This window comes from Labeo rohita, chromosome 15 (assembly GCF_022985175.1).
Source record: "Labeo rohita strain BAU-BD-2019 chromosome 15, IGBB_LRoh.1.0, whole genome shotgun sequence".
NCBI classification, from domain to species: Eukaryota; Metazoa; Chordata; class Actinopteri; order Cypriniformes; family Cyprinidae; genus Labeo; species Labeo rohita.
In genome coordinates this window covers 26,892,870-26,917,286 of record NC_066883.1, presented here as the reverse complement: position 1 = coordinate 26,917,286, position 24,417 = coordinate 26,892,870, and the positions used below count along the sequence as shown (strand labels likewise).

Here is a 24,417-nt window from a genome sequence, read left to right as displayed (position 1 = left end):
CTGCTTTGCCATCACAGAAATACATTTCATATTTAATATATAATTGGAATAGGAAACAGGTATTTTAAATTGTAACAATAATTCAGTTTTACTGATTTTACTGTGTTTTGATCATAATATACACACTACCAGTCAAAAGTTTTTGAACAGTAAGACTTTTAATGTTTTAAGACTTTTCTGCTCACCAAGCCTGCATTCATTTGATCCAAAGTACAGCAAAAACAGTAAAATTGTGAAATATTTTTACTATTTAAAATAACTGTTTTATATTTGAATATATTTTAAAATATAATTTATTCCTGTGATTTTAAAGCTGAATTTTTAGCATCATTAGTCCAGTCCCATGATCCTTCAAAAAATATTCTAATATTCAGATTTGCTGCTCAAAAAACAATTATTATTATTTTGTTGAAAATGGCATAGTAGATTTTTTTTTTTAAGGTTTCTTTGATGAATAGAAAGTTCAGAAGAACAGCATCTGAAATGGAAATCTTTTGTATTATAAATGTCTTTATCATCTCTTTTGATTGATAAATAAATAAATAAAAGTATTAATTTGGTAAAAGATTTAAAAAAAAAAAAAAAAAAAATATATATATATTATATTGACTTTTTTTCTTTTTTCAGATAAATGCTGATGGATCTTTCTATTCATCAAAGAAACCTGAAGAATGTACTCAACTGTTTTAAATATTGATGATGATGATAATAATAATGAAAAATGTTTCCTGAACAGCAAATCAGCATATCGAAATGATTTGTGAGGGATCATGTAACACTGAGGACTGGAGTAATGATGCTGAAAATTTAGCTTTGATCACAGGAATAAATTACTTTTTAAAATATATTCAAAAAGAAAGCAGTTATTTTAAGTAGTAAAAATATTTCCTATAGTACTGCTTTTGCTTTATTTAGGATCAAATAAATGCAGGATTTCTTAAAAAAAACATTAAAAATCTTTTGACTTGTAGTGTACATTTATTTAACAATATTAAGTTTTTACAAAAATGTAAAAAAAAATTAAAATGTTAAAAAAATTAAATATAAAAATCTTATTGCCCCTAAACTTTTGAAGGGCAGTGTAAATTATACTATATTATTTTCACCCAAGACTGGATGGAGGGAGTCAAGAAATATATAAAGGTTGGATGTTTTGAGCTTTCATTTTCACTTGCATAGCAATAAGAACCACACTTTAGCAATCACCAACGGCAGTTTTTGCACTGAAAAGCCCTTTTTTTGGTATGGCTAACTAATTTATTTTAGAATTGGCGCATGGTGACTGACTCTGAATGACCTTTGATATTGTCTGGAATAAAGGGCTGTATGTTGGGTTTTCCCAGTGGTGCAGAATGCTTTTACAGGTCTTGATCTCCATTAGAGGGATAGTATAGATATTGATTAATATTAATTGTGTGTCATGGGACCGTTATGTGCATCTGACCTGGTCATCAGCACTCCCACAGTTCACATGAGCCAGCTTTGGCAAGGCTGCAGTCAGATGACCTGGGTATTTTGTAGCATTGTGACATCAGCGGCTGAGGATTTAGAGTGCTCCTACCGGTCACTCTTAAAGCTACAGTAGCTCATTTGACACACTCAAGTGCTCCAAAATTGCAGCAATGATTCATAAAAGACCCCGTGAATGACCAATTTGGATGCTAAAATCAATATTGAATTTAATGAATGCTTAAAGCAATCACAGGGGGCAGTAGTTTCCCCTTTTGCCCCATAGTGTTATGAAATTCAAATATAAAGAGCTCTTTAGTGTGTCAGCTCAGCAGTTTATGATAGGAGGATTTCACAGAGGTGCTCACAGATATCTCTTGATTTTTCACACCACTTCTGTAGATAGTTGGAGACTTTCAGAGTCAGCACAACCTTTATAACCTGGAGGTTTGGATTGGCTTGAACTGTCTTGTGCTTATTTTTTTCACTTTAAAAGAAATTTTATAGCCCCTTTAGTTCTCAGATTTTTTAGAGCGTTTTTTGTGTAGTTGGCAAAAGTGTTCTATTACACTAAGCTAATTGATTAGGCTGCTATAAATATTAATGGTCATAATTTTGACATGAAGATCCTTAATTGCCCCAAACAGAATGGTGTGTCACTAACCTGATGGTGTTAATCCCATTCAGCCCTTGTCTGATGCTTGTGCTTGAACTGCCTAGAGCTCCACTAAGTGGCTTGGGAGGGTTCTTCCATTGAAAGAGCCAGAGACTCATTTACTTGGCCTCGGGGGTCAGCAAAAGGCCGTTTGGCCCAGTCTTTGGCAGCCAACCTGCTGTCAGTGTGGAGATGGCTGCTGTAAGCTTGAAGGAGCCCCGCTTTGGGCTGTCACTTGCCATTTGCAGTAAGCATCTTTACCCCACTCATCTACTCAGTGTAATGGCATTGTGGTTATCAATTAGGCCTCTATAAATATACACTAGAGAACGGATTGGACCAGTTTTACCCTGGAGACAAACCCTCCATCCCCGTCTAAAGATCTGCACTCTTTTTTACACTTATGTTACTACTTATGTTGTTTGTCAAAGCTATTTAAAATTTTGTTTTGGAATTGTGCTATAGTTTACTGAATGTTAATGTCATTTTTTTCCAACATGGCACAAGATTTGTTGGGAAGCATTATTGTATATTGAAGTTTATTGACAACATAAAATAAAATGATAATTCATTTATTGATATCAACCAGTTTCAGATATTTAATATTGCATGCTCATTTCCCCTTTTTGCATTTTTACATTTTAGGTTACCTTTGTTGCTCATTTGAATTTTTTTTTTTTTTAATGCTAATTATATAATAACACTTAAATGTAATTTTTAGCAAGTTTAAAAATCTAATTTTCATACCAGAATTTTAATAACTCTTAGATGATGATTTGAGGTATGATTTGATGCCTGTGATGTGAGCAGTGAGTTGTGTGTGTGTGTGTGTGTGTTTCAAAAAAGAAAGTCATACAGGTTTCTGATGAAGGTTGGAAGTAGTGTAAATAAGTGTAAATTATTTTTTTATTTATTTATTTATTTTTCCCTCTTTAAGATTAGAGATTTGTTCAAATGTCAGATAGGGCCCTATGCAATTTCCCAAATTCTGTGGTGGTGGTGGTGGTGGTGTTTTCCTGTTTCTGTTTTTTTTCTGTTCTGTTCGGACTCAATTTTTTTTTTCTGTTAACATTTTTCTGGATTACTAATGATTTCTAATGATTAAATGAAATTGTGTTAATCAAAAAACATGTCTAATTAATTGAAGTCATGAAACTTACAATATTTAACAGCAATTTATTAAAAAGTTTAACAAACTTTTTTTTATTGTTTCCCCCCCCCCAAATTCTGTTTTTTTTTTTGTTTATGTTTTTTTTCTAATTAAATTTTTTTTTCAGTGTAAATTTTTGTAGACTGTTTTAATGATTTAATTAAATTTTATTCATAAAAAAGCCTATCTAATTAATTGAAATCATGAAACTTAAAATATTTAACAGCAATTTGTTATATTTATTATAAATTTAACAAAAAAGAAAATTTTAAGGCCCTAAAATAAAATCACTTTACTTTTAATTTTTTTTCCCCCAATTTTTTTATTTTTTATTTTAATTGTTCTGGATTCTGTTTATTTATTTTTTTTTGCTGTCTAAATTACAATTTTGTCCGCTTAATTTTTTGTAGACTCTGTTTTAATGATTAAATTTAAATTTTATTAATCAAAAAGCATATCTAATTAATTGAAATCATGAAGCTTACAATATTTAACAGCAATTTATTAAAAGTTTAACAAAAATAAACATTTTTAAGGCCCTATGAAATCACTTTTTTTTTTTTTTTGGTTTAAATTTTTCTGGATTACATTTTTTTCCGTTTACTTTTTCTAGACTCTGTTTTAATGATTAAATGAAATTTTATTAATAAAAAAGCATATCTAATTATTCAAAATCATGAAACTTACAATATTTAACAGCAATTTATTAAGTTTAACAAAAAATTAAGGCCCTCTGAAATGTTGTTTTTTTTTATTTATTTATTTTTTTTTATTTAAATATTTTAGTAGTAGTAGTAGTGGTATTAGTATATTCCTTTTTTTGATTTGACTGTTTTGATTCAAGTGTTCTGACCTACTTTTGATTTGTCCATCCAAAGTTTGGCAAATTCCATGACATTCAGCGTTACGCAGTAAATTCCGTTTTTATGACTGGATACTGCAATTCTGTCCATGTTTTCCGCATCGTGAAGATCATAGGAGCCTACTCAAATCCCATGTATGACATCAGTATTAGCTATGCTTACCATAACAAGTGCCACTAATTAGAAAGTAAATCTTATTTTGCATGTTATGCATGCATTTTTGAGTAAACAAGTAGACATTTTCAGTAACTAAATCTCTTATTTTTGGCTTGATACACTCGCAGAAAGAAAAGAAGAGTGTTTGATATTGCATCAAATAAGTCTTGTCTGATGGGTTTTGGAGAAGGGAAGGAGGGGGCTGAGCATCCACAGTTTTTGCCAACGTTACTAATCAGTTATTCTCAGCTCTTGGTCAAGCCGCTGCCTCGCCTGTCAATCAGGGTTAGCTGCAGGCGCGGAGGCAAGAGCTGTTTGGCCCAGTACATTTGAATGTCGACATTAAAATTCCACACTGCAAAATTGTGTACAAATTGGAGCTTGGCGGCCTAAATTTAGATGCAGCTGAATAGAATGTGGCAAGTGCACTGGATTCTGTCAGTCAAGGAAATGTCGACGCCTCGCGTTAAACGAGACCCGCCTAGTCGTCGCCGTTTCCGACCGGTTTGGATTCGGTCTGCAAGCCTGCTTGCCTGGAGTGTGTGATTCGGTGGAAGGACAAGGAGACGGCAATCAGTGATGAATATGTGATTTGAGATGATGAAGAGGCCTGGGAGGGAGGAGGAGGATGAGGAGGGGGTCTCATTATCTCACTCTAATCAGGGGACATCCAGCCAGGCAAAGAGGACTGATTAAAAAAAGACTCCTTGTCACAACACAAGAGCATCGTTTGGCTGGGGCTTATGGGCTTATTGTGAGTGAGGACCAATGTTAGTCAACCGCAATCAACGGCAAGAGGCCACTACACAGTTCATCAGAGACCCCAAGTAAACAAATAAAAACGCAACGTGGGCCTCTCTGCAGACCGTTCGATTCCAGAGAGGAGAATCCTGGGAAGGGCAACTCTCCGCAGGAAGCGCGACAGGTGTTTTAAGAGCGGCTTGATCGTCCATCTCCGTTCTTCGGTCTCTGTTCTTTGTTAAACTCCACGTAACCTCCATCAAGTCATCTGTCAAACGGCTCTCTCCCCCTCCTCTCTGTCGGAATATAACTTGATTTGCTATGTCTGTATCCCTGCGATTGTCCTGCGCTCTGATAAGGATCCATGTTTTCAGGGAGGGTTTGGCTGCGCCGCATCTAATGAAAGATCTTAATTAGATCCATTTGTGCCCAAAGGAGAGTAGATGCAATATTAAATTGTCACTCCTATCACATTCCACCAATTTAGGCTGCAGGATACGTCTCGATCCATTTTATTTCGCCGCAGATAAATGGTGAACTTTGCTGTCACTACTACCTCTCGCATTCCCCCTCTCATCTTCAGCAGAGCGCGAGAGACTCTTCTTCTGGAAGGAAAACATCTTCCTCGGCGCTATGTATTATAAAACATTAGGAAAATTCTAATTTGCTTCCCAATTCCTCTCTTTGTGGAGCACATAAAATTGTGCCTGTCTTATTTAGAGTCCAAATTGAAGCCTTCCTGATAGTCTTGCTCTTTTAAGTATCAGCAAAATTCAGACAAGCTTCGTTGTCCTTGACTTTTTTTTTTATTGCCATAGTAAATTTAACTTTGAAATATTTCCGTTAACTTTCCCAAGGCGAGGTGTGACAAATAACTTTCATTATATTATATTACACATCTTGCTTTCTTTCTTTCTTGCTTTCTTTCTTTCTTTCTGAATAATTATTTATTTTTATACAAGTATTTTTTTTTATTTAATTTTAAATTATTATTTTAGACAAATGTAAAATTATTTTTCATATATTTGAACGCAAGTCTATCACTGGCCTAAGCTTATAAAGCTAAAAACTTTTATTAAAACTTTTTATTTAATGTTTTCTATTTTTTGTCTACCTGAATAATATGTCTTTCTATAAATTTGGTTAATTGGGATATAATTTTATCATTTAATTTTATATCATCATCACAATAAATTGTGTAAAATTGGCTGTACTGTTGTTTAATTGTCTATATTAAATGATTGGTTTACTTCCAGCATAAAAATTTCCTGATAATTTACCACCGTGTCATCCAGGATGTTCATGTCTTTCTTTAGTCGAAAAGAAATTAATGTTTTGGAGGAAAACATTCTAGGATTTTCTCCATATAGTGGACTTCAGTTAGAGCCAGTGGGTTGAAGGTTTCAGTGTAGCTTCAGAGTGCTCTACACAGCCTAGGAATAAAAGTCTTGTGTAAAAACTAAATCATTTAAATAATGAATAAATAAAATTTATGTACTTTTTAACCACAAATGCTTGTCTAGCACTAGTTGGACTTCACACATTACATAGTCACAATGGAAAGGTCACGCTTGACATAGGTGGAAGTACCAAACCAAGTGTTTACAAAGCGAACATGCAAAAAAAGTCAAACACCCTTTGCAAAAAAAAGTAAAACAGTGACGTCTAATGATTTTGAAGTTGGACGAGAAAATGCAAGTTTCTTTCATCTGAAACGGCCCAGACATGCATTTTAGTCTTGGACTAGGCTTAAGCCTTCTCTGTGAAAACAGTGGTAAAAGTCTCAGCATTGTAGTCTAGTTTTAGTCAATGAAATCTTCATCCCATTTTCATCATGCTGTGTAATGGTTAAACTGTTAAAAAAAAAAAAAAAAAAAAAAAAAAAAAAAAAGGGTGGGGGGGGGGGGGGAGGAAAAAAAAAAACACACACACACACACACACACACATATATATATATTTTTATTATTATTATTATTTTATATATATATATTTATTTATTTATTTATTTATTTATTTATTTATTATTATTATTATTATTATTATTTTTAGATATATATATATATATATATATATATATATATATATATATATATATATATATATATATATATATATATATATTTATTTATTTATTTATTTATTTATTATTATTATTATTATTATTATTATTATTATTATTATTATTATTTATTTTTTTTTTTTTTTTTTTTGGTCTTGCGTCTTTTGCAGTACGCTTACATGAGCGCCGCATATTTAGGACACTGTGTCAAGCTAAAAAAAATTGTTAACTTTTAAATGCAGCACCTCTCGTCAATGTCAGTACCAAAGCAATGGCCCATCAGAAGAACTGAGTGTTCTTTTGAGTGTTCTTCTGAAGTGTTGCAAGTTTCTGTTTACAGTAGCAAGTTGGCATGACAACTGTTTTATTTGACGGCAGCGTGGCGTAGGATGTTCTCATAGTGGCTGTGTCTGGTTAGCCTAAATTATATAGCATTTCTTTAAGCGATTATCACAACTTGTTCCTTAAAAAAAGGAATTCTACTGTTTGCCTATTTCTATTATTTTCTGTTATTGTCGTTATTGCATCAGGTCTCAAAAGCGCATCTCGAGACCCTCACGTTCTACGCTGCGCTTTTTTTAAAAACCATTTCTGAGCACTGCGCCTTGCGTTTTTAGATGCAAAGACGCATTCTGTGTGATTCCAATAATTCCAAATTGCAATAGCCCATATTTCTCTATTAAAACACCAGTGGTTGAGTAAGTGCATTGGTTCAGCAACCACAATCACAAACAATATAGTCGAGATCTCATGACAGAAGACAGATTGGCTGAGTGACGCTTTCATTTTGATTGCTAGACTCCAGCTCGTTTGTCTGTGTTTTCAGATCATCATTGGTAGCGCTTCCGCTATAAAGAGCGAGCTCATGCGCCAGATTGCAAAAATAAGCAAAGTGCAGAAAATGTATCCTTATAACAGAAGCTCTGATTCAGGGATTTGAACTCTTGATATCTGGCAACCGCACACATGAAAGCTCGCATAGTAGAGACATGTACAGAAGTCCACAATCATATTTTGTCTTTTTGACAAATAAAAAGTGATTTTTGGTAAATTGTTCAAGTCAACAAAATTACATTGATATAGTCATACTTATCGTTTATTGACCTTATCGACGCCTCGTCTTCGTCTCGTTTTAGTCCTGGGAAAAAAGCTTGTCAACATTTTTCACCATAGTTTTCGTTAACAAAATGAACATTAGATAAGACCCTTATTTCTTGGCTGGAATTGTGAAGAGTATTAAAAACTGCAATTTGGGCCTTCAACCCGTTGATCCCTATTGAAAGCCGCTATATGGAGAAAAATCCTGGAATGTTTTCCTCAAAAACCTTAATTTCTTTTCGACTGAATAAAGAAAGACATGAACATCTTGGATGACATGGGGATGAGTAAATTATCAGGAATTTTTTATTCTGAAAGTGAACTAATCTTTTTAATCCATGTCAACTTCTGATAATTCCAATATACTGTAAGCGCAGTAACGTTTTAGCCTGCAAACATCTAGCAGAGTCATCACCTCTGATCGCCTGCACTTGTCTCAGCACTGGTAGAAACCTGCAGAACGACTTGCATCTAGAAACATTCTGGCAGCTGACATTCCCCCTCGCTAGAGGAAGGCAAGAAATGTTCTCTAGGCATGCCGAGTCGCATCAAGCAATGCTGGTGGAAGATGACAGGGCCTGAAACAGCAACATCAGCATCCGACTAAGAGCAACAAACTCAGCTGCTCTGCATAAATTTTCTACGCGCAGTATCTCCAAACACACTGCTTATACTCTATCACGCCTAGTGCCGCTGCATTCTTATATCTCAGCTCTCCTGTGAGACGTGCTCTTTCATATTCATAGATTTTCACGGTTGGATTTTTAAGGTCTTGCGATAGCAAAAGTTTCTCCGATATGTCATCACTTCGCCAGACGTTTTCCCATCCCTTCGCAAGGTCCAGAATATACTCGCACCTCATTACTTTGTTTTTTTTTTTTTTTTTTTCACCATTCTAATTTGTCCCCCCCTATAACGTCTGACAAAGAGTGTTTTCAAATTTGCACGGATAATGAGAGGTGTGAGAGTTGAAGCCGGAAATCCCTCAGCAGCAAGTTGGGGACACACGTGGAACACGTGGTTCTGGGTGAACTGAAGATATTTGTCTCCGACACCTCTTAGTCTATACCTGTTGAGGTTAGCTTGGTATCTCTCCCTCATGACTTGCACATTATTCCCACAAATATCTTAAAACCAGAAAGCTGCCATGTCAACAGCAGCAAAGAGAAACAAGGACAAGCTAGAGACGCTCAGGAAGGACAAGTCCCGTAATAGAGGGTTGTCTGGCAGGCTATCTGCTTTTTCTATCTAAGCGGAGGCTAATCAAATTGCACGTTTGGTAGCCTGTTGTCTGTTCTTAATGATTATTTCTTTCAAGCCTTCAGGGTCACAAGACCAAAAGAATCAAAACAGTGCAACGGACATGCTTCCTGTCATCGTCTTGGTCATTATTGCGTCCAAGCCGGCACTCGAATTCTAATGGGTTAGCCGGGCTAGCAGCGCGGCGTGTTTGCGAGGCATATCTGCTCGTTGAATCCCGAGAGAGGTGTGTGAGAGAGGGAGCACGGAAAGAGCAAAGGCCTGCTGTTGTCTCTTGTCACCATGGAGAGAAATGGACAGAGTAATTGCGTTGTTCCAGGGCCTGAGGAATCCCATCAGCCAGGAGCTGGTGCTGTCAGAGGACATAAAGATGCCACTAAAAACTTAACTCTCCACTGACACGTTGGGCGGCTCGGGCCTGCACAAAACGACAGGGAAAAAGACAGACAGATTAACCATGGTGGGGTGCAGATGAGAGCGAAAGTGCTTCGGAGAGGGTTTGGGAAACAGCCAGCTGAGATGAGGGCTGAGTGTGCCTGTTGCCAAGATTGTGTATGATGGATGTGAATGAAGTCGAAATAAATGCTCAGGGTTGCTTAATTCTTTCGCCGTCTACTCCGTTCTGGGAAATACCGGAGGTTTGCTAGGATGCTCAAATGAAGCTTATTTTCTCGCATTGTCAATAAGTGCACCTTTTTCGGCCATTTTTATAGACTGAGACAATAAGAGGGGAAATTAGTTCATCCCTGATGGAAAAAAACAAGATGATACTGGCTTAAGGTAGTTTTGAAACATTTTAGCTGGTTCGTTTCTGATCTAAGGTAGTTTACTAGGGCACTATGAAATCTTTTTTTATTTTTTCCGAAATTCAGTTTTTTTCCATTTTATTTTTTTTGGATTCAGTTTTAATGTTTCTGGTTAAATAATAAAGATATATTAATCAAAAAGCATGTCTAATTAATTGAACTTACACAATTTAATAGCAATTAAAAGTTGAACAAAGTTGCCCTATGAAATATATATTTTTTATTAAATTCAGGTTTATTTTTACCAGTACCAATACTGTTTTCCATTAATTTTCTGTTTTCCATTTTAATTTTTTTTTTTTTGTTAATAATATTATAATATCATAAACCTTATAAATATTACATTTATAAGGCCCTATATATACACTTTATTTTATTTTATTTTATTTTTATTTTTTCTGAAATTTAGTTTTATTTTTCTCCTGTGTTTTCCATTTAATCTTCTGGATTCCATTTTAGTGGTTTCATTCAATTTTCTCTAATGAACTGATTTTATAATAAATACTTTTTATTTTTATTTATTTATTTATTTATTAAAAAAAAAAAAGAAAAGAAAAAAATAAATTCTGGTAAATAATTTTACTGGTAAATATTTCCTAATAATCTTTTAATACTTTTATTCATAGTAATAGTACTAGGGATGGGTATCGTTAAGGTTTTAACGGTATTACTACTCTTACCGATACTGCTTATCGATCCGGTACTTATGCTTATACCGGTATTCTTATCTGTACTTTTTGTTTTAGGTTTATTTAGGCTATATAAACAAAACACTTATAAGTGTTTAATTAACATTGCTCCATATTATGTAAAATAAATATAATTTAATGAAATGTTTATAAAACATTAACTTGTAAATGCACACAGAAATTGATTTTGGTGTGCATATGATGTGCATGTGTTTGGTGTGCATATGATACGCAGTTTTTGGCGTTTATATGATACACAGTTTTGATGTGCACAAGATACGCAATTTTTGGCTTTTATATGATACACAGTTTTTGGCGTAGCCTACATATAATACGCACTTACCCCACACTCCTAATCCTAACAATTGCGTATCATATGCACACAAATTTCTGCGTATAAATAGAACACCAAACAGAAACTGTGTTGACACATCGGATTTTTTCACAGCTGTTCACGTCCAAGTCATAAACTGTGTTTAAGTGAATACTCTTCAAGCCGGCCACTTTGAAATATCTGTGTGTGTTTGATCGTTTGGACGCACACTCGAAGCCCAAAGTGTAATTTGCTTGTCTATTTTGGAGCGCACACAGAGCTCAGCCGGGGAAACAGCGTCTCTACCATGGATCACTGTGATTTCAACGTTTTATCAAACATGTCCCGCAATTTATCAACAGTAAAGATTGCATTTTACAACAATCACCGATTGTGCTGATTCTGACGTTAAGTAACGAATGCGCACCGCTGTGAAGGTAAAGAAGTTGAAAGAATAGTTTTACCTCATCTTCTTTTTTATGATCCTTGGAAGCTAACATCGAAATCAACAATAAAATTAGCTTAATAACACAGCCACAGGTCTGAAGTGTAAGCGGACGTTTGATTGTTTAGTTTTGTCCTCTGTCATTACAGTTCAACAGGGCTGTCATATTGAGCACTCTGTAGCTCCTCCGCGTGAGCGCGATCTCTCCTCTGAATTGCGAATAGCAAAAATGCATCATAGACAAATGATAGACTAGTATTACTGCATATAAAAACAGCTGGCGACTCTGGAGAAATAAAATTGGCAACATAATGTATATATGAAGAGTTCAGATGCAAAACCAGCTAAAAGCCATCTCGGTCAAAAATGAGATAATGATACTGAGTGAATGCTCCTGACACATATTATACGTCCATCAAATACTTTTACTTCAGACTCACTAAATTCCAGCCTCAGCCCAATCAGAAGTGCCAGTACTTACATAGCTGGTTTTGCATCTGAACTCTTCATATAGCAATAATTAATGTATGTGTATTTTTTTTAAACTCTCCAGTACCGATATCAGAACCGTTAACGCCAGAGCTTATCGATACTCCGGTCTTTCATAATTTAGCACCGGGGCCGATTTAATACCGGGTTTCGGTACCCACCCCTAAATAGTACTATCATGAGGCCTACTTTAAGAAATATATGTCTGTCACAGTTTCTTCAAGTTAAAACTAACTTCACATTCACACAGAAACACGCATGTTTGTATTTAAATTGTATTTTTGCGGCATACCATTGACAGATAGTCCATATCGTGTTTTGATTTAAGTTTACTGACCTACTTTTGATTTATTCAACCAAAATTTGGCAAATTCCATGACATTTTGCATTATGTTCTGCGTTATGTTCTGCAATTCTGTCCACATTTTCTGCATCGTGGAAATCATAAGGCCTTAGGTTTCAAGCTCTAACCAGCATGACTAGCAGTGTTCCGTAAAATTTAATAATTGTTTATCTGTTTGTGTGTCGATTGGTCAATCCATCCGTGTATGTCAATCCCTCTCTCTATATATCTTCATCCTATATCTATATCTAGAACGGAGCCCGATTTGAACCTTTATCTCCAGCGCGAGCGCCATAACACGTAGGGATCACCTGCTGCATGACAGCTCTGACAACAAGCACACATTTAATAGAAATCCACACGGGTCTATCATAAGCGGGAATTTGACAAGTTTCTTCTCTTTGTTAACTTCAAAAAGGGCTTAACATTGCCTGAGGAGCTCTCTTGTTAGCCGTTATCATTGCCCTATATGATAGGTGGGCTATTTGATCTCAGTGCACCAGCTCTCAGCACAATTAACGTTGCTGCATGAAGAGAAGTCGGGTCTCGGCGCTCCATACATCTCTCCAGCAGGGAGAGTTAATTGTGTTTTGAAAAATGGGCCTGGTTGCACGACTGCGACCTCTACTACTGTCTGTTCTCACCGGTTTGAGATCCCGCCCGGCTCGGAGACTTCCAACTTTCTGACACCTTTTGTTTGTAACTCAATTAGAGTGTCTTTTAAGGTCTATCCGTGCTGCTCACTCTGCATGCTTGTCCTCTGAAACATACCGATTCCAATTTTCTTAAATGGACTGGGGGATTGTGTGTTGGGTCTTCGCAACACAAGAAAAACACCATTCGCAGCTCAGGTGTTTGTGTTAGTGTGAAACCAAAGTGTCAGGCCTGTAATGTCGCGAGAGAAAGAACAGGTAACGCAAGCGGCGTCGGGCATCGCAAGCTAGGTGTTACCGGTCCCCGAGCGCACTCTCACACACTCAACAAATTACACAGTACCTCCTCTTCAATCTCCCAGTGGGACACAAAACCCACAACCGGTCATCTCCCAATTCCCTCTTTTCCAGTTCTGAGCTTCCTCTTTGTCTCCTATGCGTTTGAAGTCCTCTGAAGTGTTTTCACATGGGCCTAATCTCTTGTCTTCTTCTCTTCTCTTCCAGATGGTCACAAGAACAAAGAAAATATTTGTAGGCGGATTATCAGCTAACACAGTAGTTGAAGATGTGAAGCAGTATTTTGAACAGTTTGGCAAGGTAAGATCTAATTTTTTTCTTTTTCCCTTTGGCTGATTTCACAGAGAGATGTTTGCATATGATGAGAAATGCTGTCCCTCAACGGGCTCTTTCAAGACTTTCAAGCAGGCCATTTGAGATGTGGCCATTTGGAGATGAAAAACCAGCGTGCGCCTGGTCTCTATCGTCCAGTAGTAGTATGTAGTAGCCAAGACCTTTTGCTTAAAGCTGCTGTGTGTAATGCTTTGGACACTTTGTTTGTTTGAGTTGGTCAGAACATTTACTCAACCAATAGTATGTTTGTTTCTGACTTTATGAATAGATATTAATACAAGTTTCCCAATTTTGTTCTGATACACAAGCTTTTGATTAGTTTTGATTCAACACCCATTTTAAATCAATTTTATTTGATTAATTTGGGTATATTTTAGTTATAATGCTCATTTTGCTAACATCAGTCTTGCCAAGTCTGTGGTTTTCCAATGGAATTGGGCTACTGTAGCTATTGTAAAGCGACCTCAAAAATGTGATATTTAGCTTCTGGTATGCAAAGTATTTTACCCCCTGGAGCAAGATTTTTTTACCAAAAGACCTCCTCCAAAATGTGATTGGGCTAGTTTTGAGTAGCAGGGGGGGTGGGGTTGTTGTGAACACCTGGCAACCCTGGCTAACATGTTCTATAGACCAAAAAATCTTTTTACGAAATCTGTAATTTATACAGTGCGGTGTTTCAGACTGATTCAGTTCAATATCATGTTTTTAAAGGGGTCATGATATGTTTTTTAATTATTTTAATGTTACTGGAGATTTATTTATAATGTTGTTTTTTGCACTAAAAAAACAAAATAAACAAACGTGGAAAAATGATTATTTTCAACCCCAATTCTGAACGGGTCCTTTAAGGCTTGTCAGGAATCAGCCACTGTTACTGGCTGATGTCATTGAATAGGAAACAGTTTCAATGTCCCCTCGCTATTGTATGTGAGTGTTTTGACAACATGATCAAAATAAAAGTCATTTCTAGACAAAGCATTATGAAATCATTTTACTTACCGTTTGTGATGCAGCTGCATTCAGATCTAGTACCGCTTCATCTTTCAACAAATGTTTCTTTGTGAACTCTTCATGACACTGTGCCTCGTTTACGAAAAAAATGCTACGATCAATCCTCAGACATGATCCGGGATGCCATTACAAATAAACTATTCACTCGTTCCTTACACTGGGATCCTTCTGATATCTGTACAAAGATGCGAACAAGCTGTTTTAACCAAATGCATCAAAACGAACGTTCTATTACTCCATTTGTCCTATTGACGACAGACACGCATCTGCATGCTGTATCCAGTGTAGACAAGATAGCGGCAGTGATTGTAATTTCTATTTTCTTTCAAATAAATGCTTTGTTTATAATGAGGAGGACGTTTTAAGCTATGAAACTTGCAGAATGCTTTAATGGTACAAAGATCTTAAATGCCTAAAGATCAAGGCAAATTTGATTTCTCATGTCATGACACCTTTAAATGAAAAGAAAAGACTTGTGAGAGTCATTTGTTTCTGGAATCAATCTACATTTGTTTATGTTACATTTGTTATTTGTTATTACCTTGTATAAACTGAGTACTGAGGCATAGAGCAAAAGATTGATTTTAGGCCTTTGTGAATCAGTATCATTCAAGTCTTCAATATTTTTTTTTTTTTTTACCTGGTCCTACTTGAGATTTTGGTTAGCCTGATATTTGCCATACACATGCAGAAGATTGATATTTGTATGACCCAGGTGAACTTTTCTGTTTGCTGCATGATATTACTTTGAGTAAGTTCGCTGTCTCTCTCTATTTCAGGCTCTGTATAAATACCTAGCTCCATTTGTTTGTAATCAGCTGTGTCTGAGTGGACCTAACACACACTTGACTTGATTGAAGGGCTCAATTATGCAGATGTTTTACTTGCCCTGTGCTGTACGTCTTGCCCTGGGGGTGTTTTCACCAGCGCCAGCACTGGCAGTAGACAACCGCTAAATCATTGTGATTAAAGGAACGGCGGAGGATTTGTAGCTTCTTAGGTCACAAGACTATATTAGTCTTACCACAGCCCGGTTTATTGAGGCGCACTTGTCTGCCGTCCTTACGTAAAGCTGTAGATCGTTACTTTGAATGGGCAGCGTGATCCAATAACGCTAAAGACCTCAGCGCTCAGTGTCTGGTTGTTTATAAGTTGCGAAGCAAACACGCAGCCTAATGAAATGTCTGTCTCTTAAGACAAGAAAATTACAAATTGACCGTCCGTTGGATGCACACTTGTGAGTAAAGGCGAAACGAGCCTTCAAAGTGAGTTGTTAGAAGGTTGGATGCTCATTTGCGGCAAACTCTTGATGACTCTGCAAGTCCGCCCACCTGGAGGTTTTGCCACACTGTGGTGTCAGTTGAGCTGATACCCGGAGGTTTGTGTGTGTGCGTGGGGGCGTGTGTGTAGGCCAATTAACAGTGTCTCCTGGCGAGCGGTGGGTAGTGAGACAACGAGGATCCTGGGAGGAGAGCAGGTGGCATGGGGCAGCAGGGTCACAGGATCTGTCTCCTTAGAAGCTGTGTTCTTCCTGAGCGCTTTTTCTGTGCTATGACAGCTTACACACTCGCTCACACACGCGCGCACACACACACTCTCTCTTAAGCAGCACTATGGGGCATTTATTGCACAACACTGCAGAATTAAGATTTTAAAAGCCTTTCCACAAAGGCTCTTTGAGTTAGATCCACTTTTCATTAGCATACAGTCATTCCGTGCTAATGCGGCGTGTTGCCTTTTTACTTTTAGAAGGCATGCCTAAATAATTTCACTTGTTTCCTTCGAAACATTTTATATGCGTTAAGACAACAGACTTGGCATGGTTGGATTATAAATCTCGCCAAGATATTTTGTACATTCGACGTGACCAGAACGTAAAAGGCTGCCTCATGTGCCCTAATTACATAGGGTGGCTTATGCTTAGTCATAGGTTTATTGTAATCGGCTTGGAGTAGATCTCCAAACAAAGTACACTTATTCTGCTAAGTTGAAACAACTCCTGTTTACTTCATTACCACCCTCCCCACTCACTCTCTCTCTCTCTCTCTACCTCTCTCATTTTAGTGTTCGCTCTGCTGCTGTGGCCAGGCTTTAGTTTCATTAGGCCTGAGAGTTGTTTCCAAGCCAGTGCTCTGCCACAATCAGGCCTTTATGCCTCCTCTGTCCTGGTTCCCATATCGGCCTGGGTGAGAGCCAACTTCTACCATTTCAGGGGCAAAGCTTTAACCTTCTGCAGCCTAGATAGACAGCTTGTCCAACAAGTGCAATATATATTGCATGAAACAAATATTTTAAAAATACTTAGATAATTAGATATTTTGTTTTAATTTTAGTACAGTTATTCCTATTATTGGTCACACCACATGATGAGCCTGTCGCTCCAAATGACAAATGCCTTATCATTAAATATCTATTTAAAGAGGTGTGTGAAAAATGCAGCACATGGCATTAACTGCAGGTATTTCTTTGGATCCAGTTATTTCTGAACTTTGCCCAGTCTTGGCTGCTCAATTGATCCTTCACTGTAAGTTTGATTAACAGGCGATCTGACTACTCGCAATGCCAAATACGTCATTTTGTCTGACAAACAAACCAGACAGGAGAGTAGATTAAAGTCGGTGGACTTGAACTTAAAAAATGGTGTTTATTGACATCTTTTCATGGGTGAAACATGATATCTTCTGATGTTCATTCATGTTTATTTTGTGCTATAACTAGTAAAGATGAAGAGATGATCTGTTCATGTGCTGCTTGAACTGAGCAAAGAGTCAATTTAAAGTAGCGGGAGGTTGCTGGCTCAGGTTCTGAGATCATAGCATGAACATCTTTCTTTCTAGAAAATGAAATCTGGAGTTTGTGCTTGACTGTAGGGTCTGAATTAACATGCTGCCTATGGCGAGTGTCCATTTTGCTTTCTTAGGCAGTGGAATCTGTTAAAATAGATTAAAATAGTTATTATTAAATAAATAATAGATAATAAATTACTAATAAATGCATAATTACCGAACTAAAATAACATGCACTAAATAAATTTTTTTGCACTTAGTCTCATATTGTACAAAGATTAAACATAAATCATCTGAAATGACCCAAATTGCATAAAAAGCCATTCCAAATAATACTAAAATAAAGTATTTTATATAAACCATCAATTGAATATAAAAGCACAAAAACTGCCGATCTGGGACATATATCTGTAATGGAAAACACTCTGCAGTGGTCGCACCACATGATATTTCAAATTCAATCACTATGAAATTCATAATAAAAATAAATACTTGTAGAAATAACTTAATATTCATTTTTTTTTTTTTTTTTTTTTTTTTTTTTTTTTTCATACCACATAATATCCAAATGTGGTAACTACATACCAGCTGTTAAATCTTTTTTTATTTTTATTATATATATATATATATTTTTTTTTTGCCAAATTTGAAAAACAAACTTGCCTGATGCTTCCATGGGTTATTGGCAAATTGCTATATGATGCAAAGTTCTATCTTTGAATGGATTTCAACAAAAGTCTCAAAATGGTAGTTTCTTGATGGTCGCACCACATGATATTTTATACAGGATTACATCATGTCAAATAGTGCAGAAAATTAATCTGAATAAAATTAGGGTAATTTCAAAGACGTTTCCAAAACAACCGTTATGGCCAAGCGGTCGCATCACATGATACTTTGACACTCTGAATAACAAAAAAATGACAAGTAACTAATATTTTTTTGAAAAGTTAAAGTGGGTCCATACATAGGAGAGGTACTTAATAGATATGGCATCTTTTTAATGCATTTAAACCAATTTTTATCGGAAAAAAAATGCAGCTGGACAGAAAATGTAGGTGTCACACCATTGACCCATATGTGTAATTTCTTTTTATTTTTCCTGAGCCCACATGACCTTGGTTACATCAGCAGGAAAGAGAGTTTCTTTTAGAAGCAGAAAAAATGATCACGTTTTGATTTGACTGAGTTAGCATTACGTACACCGATAAATTATTAACAGTAAGACCAGGGAAATTACTTTGGAAAGTAAATAAGGTCAATTTTGGTTTCATGTTGTGTTTAAAAGTGAGAAATCCAACTGAAAATCATCTGGTTGATTTTTGAAAATCAATGTTCATTCTTCACAAAGCATAATTTTTCTCCGCGGAGCGTCCTGCTTTCTATTTTTGACATTGAGCAAGGTTTAATTTTCTCTGTGGTGGTTTTGACTCATGACTCACTGACCAGCCCACGTTGAACGCTGGACGAAGTAAACTGTAATCACCAGTTTGGTGACAGACTGTGTATTGTCATGTTTCTGTAATGAAATGTCACAGTTTACTCTTTCTCCCAGCTTCAATATTCAGTGAGGACAGTGTGTTGTCTGTAATGACTGCATCCCGAGCACTCACTGTTAGTTAATTTAGCATACCTGGTGAACCGCTAACATTTAATAACGGCATTCGATTTACCTCAGGCTCGGGTAATAAAAACAGTGCACTGCTCTATTTGCAAGCCTCGCTGCATCACTGAGCCCTTAAAGTCTGATTTGATAAGCTTGTTTAACGAGAGGTGTTTGTGGATTCGCTGTGAAGAGTTTATTTCAGACGCATTTTCCTCATGTGCACGGCGAGAGTGGAAACATGACAGCGGTTCTGGAGTGTGAGTAATGGCGGCCGTCCAAAGTTGTCTTAAAGACGCATCGTCTTCCTCTCCAAGGTTAGTTCCTTTGCGCTCACCGCTGGCCTTCGGCGTCATCATCTCAGGGTTTATACCTGACTCTGTGTAAAGCTGCTTTAAGACAATCTCTGTTGTTAAAAGCACTTATGAATGAATTGAATTGGATCGAAAGGTTACTGTGCATAAGCAAATAAAAAAGATTAGCGAAAGCTTCTATGAAAACAGGGATAAGATTTAACACCACACCATTGCTTAAATGCTATATGTAACGGTTGTGTTCAGTGAGTTTCCACTTCCTGTGTGTGCAGCTTTGTGAGCATTTCATGGTTTATTTTCTTTTAATGTCTTAGCAGGAACTTCATTGTCTGGGCAGAGATGTGTTATTTCTTATCAAAGGGCCCTTTGGACTGCTTTCCTCCGTAAGACTGGCCGGGGAAGTGTCCTCTATTCACTGCGAGGGTTAGCAGTAAATCCCTGCGGACTTCTATGGAGCCTGTAGCCCTTAAATGTTCTCCACACATCAGTGGCCTCGTACAAGTGGGAAGTCACTAACAAAAGGTAGAAATTCTTAAGGGCGGCTGAAATACTCAATCACGGGCTCCCCGCTCTCCAGTGCCCTCTGGAGTGAAGGGAGAAAACAAATGAGGAGCTAGTGAGGGATGAAAAGGGAAGGTGAGGGAAAGAAGCAGCTTTTGAACTGGCTGGGATTAGTTTTAAGATGATGCGCTCTCTCCAGACTCCTCCCTCCCTCTGCTCCCGTCCTCCCTTCTCCCTCCCTCCTCTCATCCTCGGCGAGCCGAGCCCACACCTGTATTTGTTTCGCTACCGAGTCTTTAACAAGGTCTCAAAATGGCTTTCACAGCGCTTGTGTTAACCAGTGAAACCAAATCTTCTTGTGAAGATTGAAAACACAATTGATTTTGGGCAGGGCTGAGGTCGCCGGCCCAGACCTCGCTCTCTTTCCGCCTCTGTATGCTCTCGCGCGCCTTGAGATTGATCTCTATCCTTCTTTCATTCCGTTTTTTTCTCCATTGTTTTTCTTTGGCTGGACACACAGCTAAAATGTTTTTTGATCTTTTTTTTTTTTTGTTTGTTTTTTTTTTTTATCAAAATGTCACCTCACGTTTCAAAACATTTCCAAAATCTATAATGTTCCAGTAGTATGTGTAATGGTAATAGTAAGATTTTTAATGTTTTTAAATGCGTCTTTTCTGCTGATCAAGGCTGCATTTATTTGATTTTAAAAATACAGAAAAAATGTACAATTGTGAAATGTTATTGCAATTTAAAATAGTGGTTTTCTGTTTTAATATACTTTAAGATAGAATTTGTTCTTGTGATGCAAAGCTGAATTTTCAGCTTCATTACTCCAGTCTTCAGTGTCAAATGATCCTTCAGAATTCATTCTAACATGCAGATTTGTTATCAATGTTGGAAACAATATTTATTTTGGAACCCGTGACACTTATTTGAGAATTCTTTGAATAAAATGTTAAAAAGAACAGCGTTTATTTAAAATAGAAATCTTTTGTAACAATATGCACGGTATTTTTAATCAAATAAATGGAACTTTGAGCATAACAGACTTCTTAAAAAAAAAAAAAAAAAAAAAAAAAATCTTACTCCCAAACTTTTCAAACGGCAGTGTTCATAATGCATAATTATGTACACTGCTGTTTGAAAACTTTGGGGCCAGTAAGATTTTTATTGCTTTTTTAAAAAAAGTCTTTTCTGCTTATCAAGTCTGCATTTATTTGATTAAAAATACAGAAAAAAACTGTAATATTGTGAAATATTATTGCAATTTAAAATAGTGGTTTTCTATTTTAATATACTTTAAAGTTATTTCTGTGATGCAAAGCTGAATTTTCAGCTTCATTACTCCAGTCTTCAGTGTCACATGTTCCTTCAGAATTCATTCTAATATGCAGATTTATTATCCATGTTGGAAACCATTTTTTTTGGAACCTGTGACACTTATTTCAGGATTCTTTGAATAAAATGTTAAAAAGAACAGCATTTATTTAAAATAGAAATCTTTTGTAACAATATGCACTACCGTTCTAAAGTAAATTTTTTCTTTCTTTCTTTGAAAGAAAATAATTCTTTTGTTCAGCAAGGATGTGGCACATTAATAAAAAGTGATAGTAAAGACATTGTTATAAAAGATTTCTGTTTTGAATAAATGCTGTTCTTTTTAACTTTTTATTCATCAAAGAATCCTGAAAACCATCACAGGTTTCCAACATTGATGATAATTAGCACATTAGAATGACTTCTGAAGGATCACGTGACACTAAAGACTGGAGTAATGTCTGATGAAAATTCAGCTTTGCATCATAGACATACATTATATTTTAAAATGTATTCAAATAGAAAACTACTATTTTAAATTGCAATAATATTTAATTTTTTTTTTTTTAACTTTTTTTCTGTGTTTTTGATCAAATAAATGGAACTTTGATGGGTCTTACAGGTCCCAAACTTTTGAACGGCAGTGTATATGAACTAGTTACATAACACAGTGAACAATAACATTAACGAATATTTTAATCTGGTATCTGTTTATTTAGAATAGTGAATTATATTTTAACTTTAATGATTAAATAAATGAATGATTGCTTCATTCATTTTATTGTTAAGTGGTACACCTTGTCCTTCATATTAACTTATTTTTTCCAGCAGAATGATGTAATTATAGTAATTGCCGGTAGGGGTGAGCGGCCTGTTGCTAACCATCCCAAATTTGTCCCCCTAGTCTCCTCGTCCTCTTTCTCAACCTCCCCAACATTTTAGGTGTTCTAATTGTGCATGAATACCGTAGTACACTTTTGTACGTTTAAAAGAAAAAAAAAAAAAAAGCTTCAAATTTCTTCTTCTTGGCAGAATGCGCTAGGGACCTGTCTTCTAACAGTTGGTGTGTAAATGATCTTTAAAACATTTTGCTGAAGGAAAAATAAAACACAGGGTACCCAGAAGATTTCCCCTCAGTTGTCGGGGCGGCTCAGAAGCTTTCAACCCAGCGACTCGCTCACGGTTACAGGCTCTAAAGCACAGGCTCCGAGATCTAGCTTAGCGGGACTGTTTGAAAGAAAAATGAGACAAATGATTTAACGCTCTTCCTGACCTTTGTTTGCACTAAGTATTGGCTGTGTTTCCAGAAGTCAAGGGGGGATGATTTTAAAACGCCCACAGGAGAATTGGAAGTTAAACTGCTTCTTGGCAATGATTTCCATTTTGATTCCGCGCTTTTCCTTCTCGTCTCCTTAAGTCTGTAGTTCGGCAGTACATCTTGTTGTTCAGGACCTCCCCAGAGTACATCATTTATAACCTTGCGGTGATGGATTGGCCTTAGTTTAGCTGCCTCGTATGCACCAGAAGGCCTCTGTGCTTTTACCGTATACCCATCAGCTAGTTTTCGTCTTTGATGGCATTATTTACCTGGACGTCTTGAAATCACGTCGTTCAATGGAAAGAGCTTGACCACATTTGGCTAACTTAATCGCTCTAATCACTCTCTGTTAATTGCTTTTTCCTCGTCAAAGTCCCTGTGCTGTAAGATGATTTAGAGGGCATGAAAGCTGGAATCAAGGTCTTGTAGATGTCGTCAGAGCTGTGGCGACGCCATGTTGCGTCATGCGGCCTGACTTTATCTGTGACCCTTAAAACTGAAGTGTGTTTTATGGATTTAGATTATCTGTAGCAGATGGTTTGTTAACTTTTAAGTCACATGTTGAGGGGATAACATGTTTAAGCTATATTTAATTAGCGTTTGGGTTTTAATTAAGATGTATTTAAGCTTAAGGTTCCATAACAAGATTGGTTTATAGGGCTGTAACGATATTATCAACATCGTGATATCGCGATAGCAAAACTGTCTTGATATTATTGTGGTCACATGATGATATGAAACGATAGGTCTTCGTTGCAAAAGTGTGGTTTTTAAACTTCTTGTTCTAACATAAAAGGTCTTTAAAGTTGTGTTTTGGGTCATTATGCTTTAACGCAGTACCTGTCAAATGAACAAAATCTGAAAGCACAAGATGACTTGATCCCTTCATCAAGTCTGTTTTTGCTGTTCGTATTACTTCGTTCAGGTGATCAGCTCATGATCCGGTGTTTCTGCACCTCAGAATGGCTCCGTTCACAGTGAATGAATGCAGTAAACTTGTTTATTGCACGTGCTGAGAGTTTACCGTGCATTGGGAACAGGACTACCACCAGTTATGCTTTATTTTCTGGAGTTTACCTTCTACATAAAAGCTCTATAAAAGCTGTTGTTTCCGTCAAAATAAAATCTTAAAAGTAAAGCTAAGACTTGGCCTAATCGGCCTGACGGGGGGCGCTACAGTGAACAGAAGTACAAAATCGCTCATAACTCCTAAACCATTACTTGCAGGTTCAAGTGTCTTATGTTGTTGGAATCCTTGGCTCAGATTCGATTGTGAGCCCATTGTGAGTTTGTTAAATGATTGAGAAGATGAAAAAAAAAACGAAAAAAAAAAAAACCTACTGTTGTGAACTAGTCTTAGGTTTTTCGCTCAAACACTGCAGTACAATTCTCTGGACTCTCTAGGTCAATAATTACCAAAACAATTTTGAAATTCACCCTTTGGGAAGCTATAATGGGGTCTTTTGGCAAAGGGACCTATCCGAATTTACCCAAAATCCTATAAAGCCTAAAGAAAAACTCAAAACTTCACGAAACCTGCTGTACACATGCAACAGGTGATTCTAAACAAGCATGCAATGTTTTAAGGGGATCGGACCACAGCTGGCACTCTAACTGTCTAACGGTTTAATCATTGATGTAGGTGGGTAAGGCCTTGCTAAATAATATGTAATGTCTTTTTCCATATATGCTTAAATGCCGTAAGCGCTTGAACCCCGGTAATCGCTGCTTGGAGCTATATTTATTTTTATTATTATATTCTAATTT

At 36.4% G+C, this 24,417-nt stretch overlaps 1 protein-coding gene across 12 annotated transcripts in view; it reads left to right on the top strand.

Annotated features, from left to right (window-relative positions):
- Positions 1-24,417, top strand: part of msi2b (musashi RNA-binding protein 2b) — a 302,804-nt gene that overhangs the window by 60,211 nt on the left and 218,176 nt on the right. For all 12 annotated transcript variants that reach the window (XR_007829157.1, XR_007829159.1, XR_007829158.1 and 9 more), the window contains exon 6: positions 13,675-13,767. Coding sequence is in view for 6 of the 12 variants with exons in the window: in XM_051128674.1 (XP_050984631.1) it covers positions 13,675-13,767 (93 nt within the window). In the remaining 6 variants the exon portion in view is untranslated. The remainder of the gene's footprint in view (positions 1-13,674; positions 13,768-24,417) is intronic.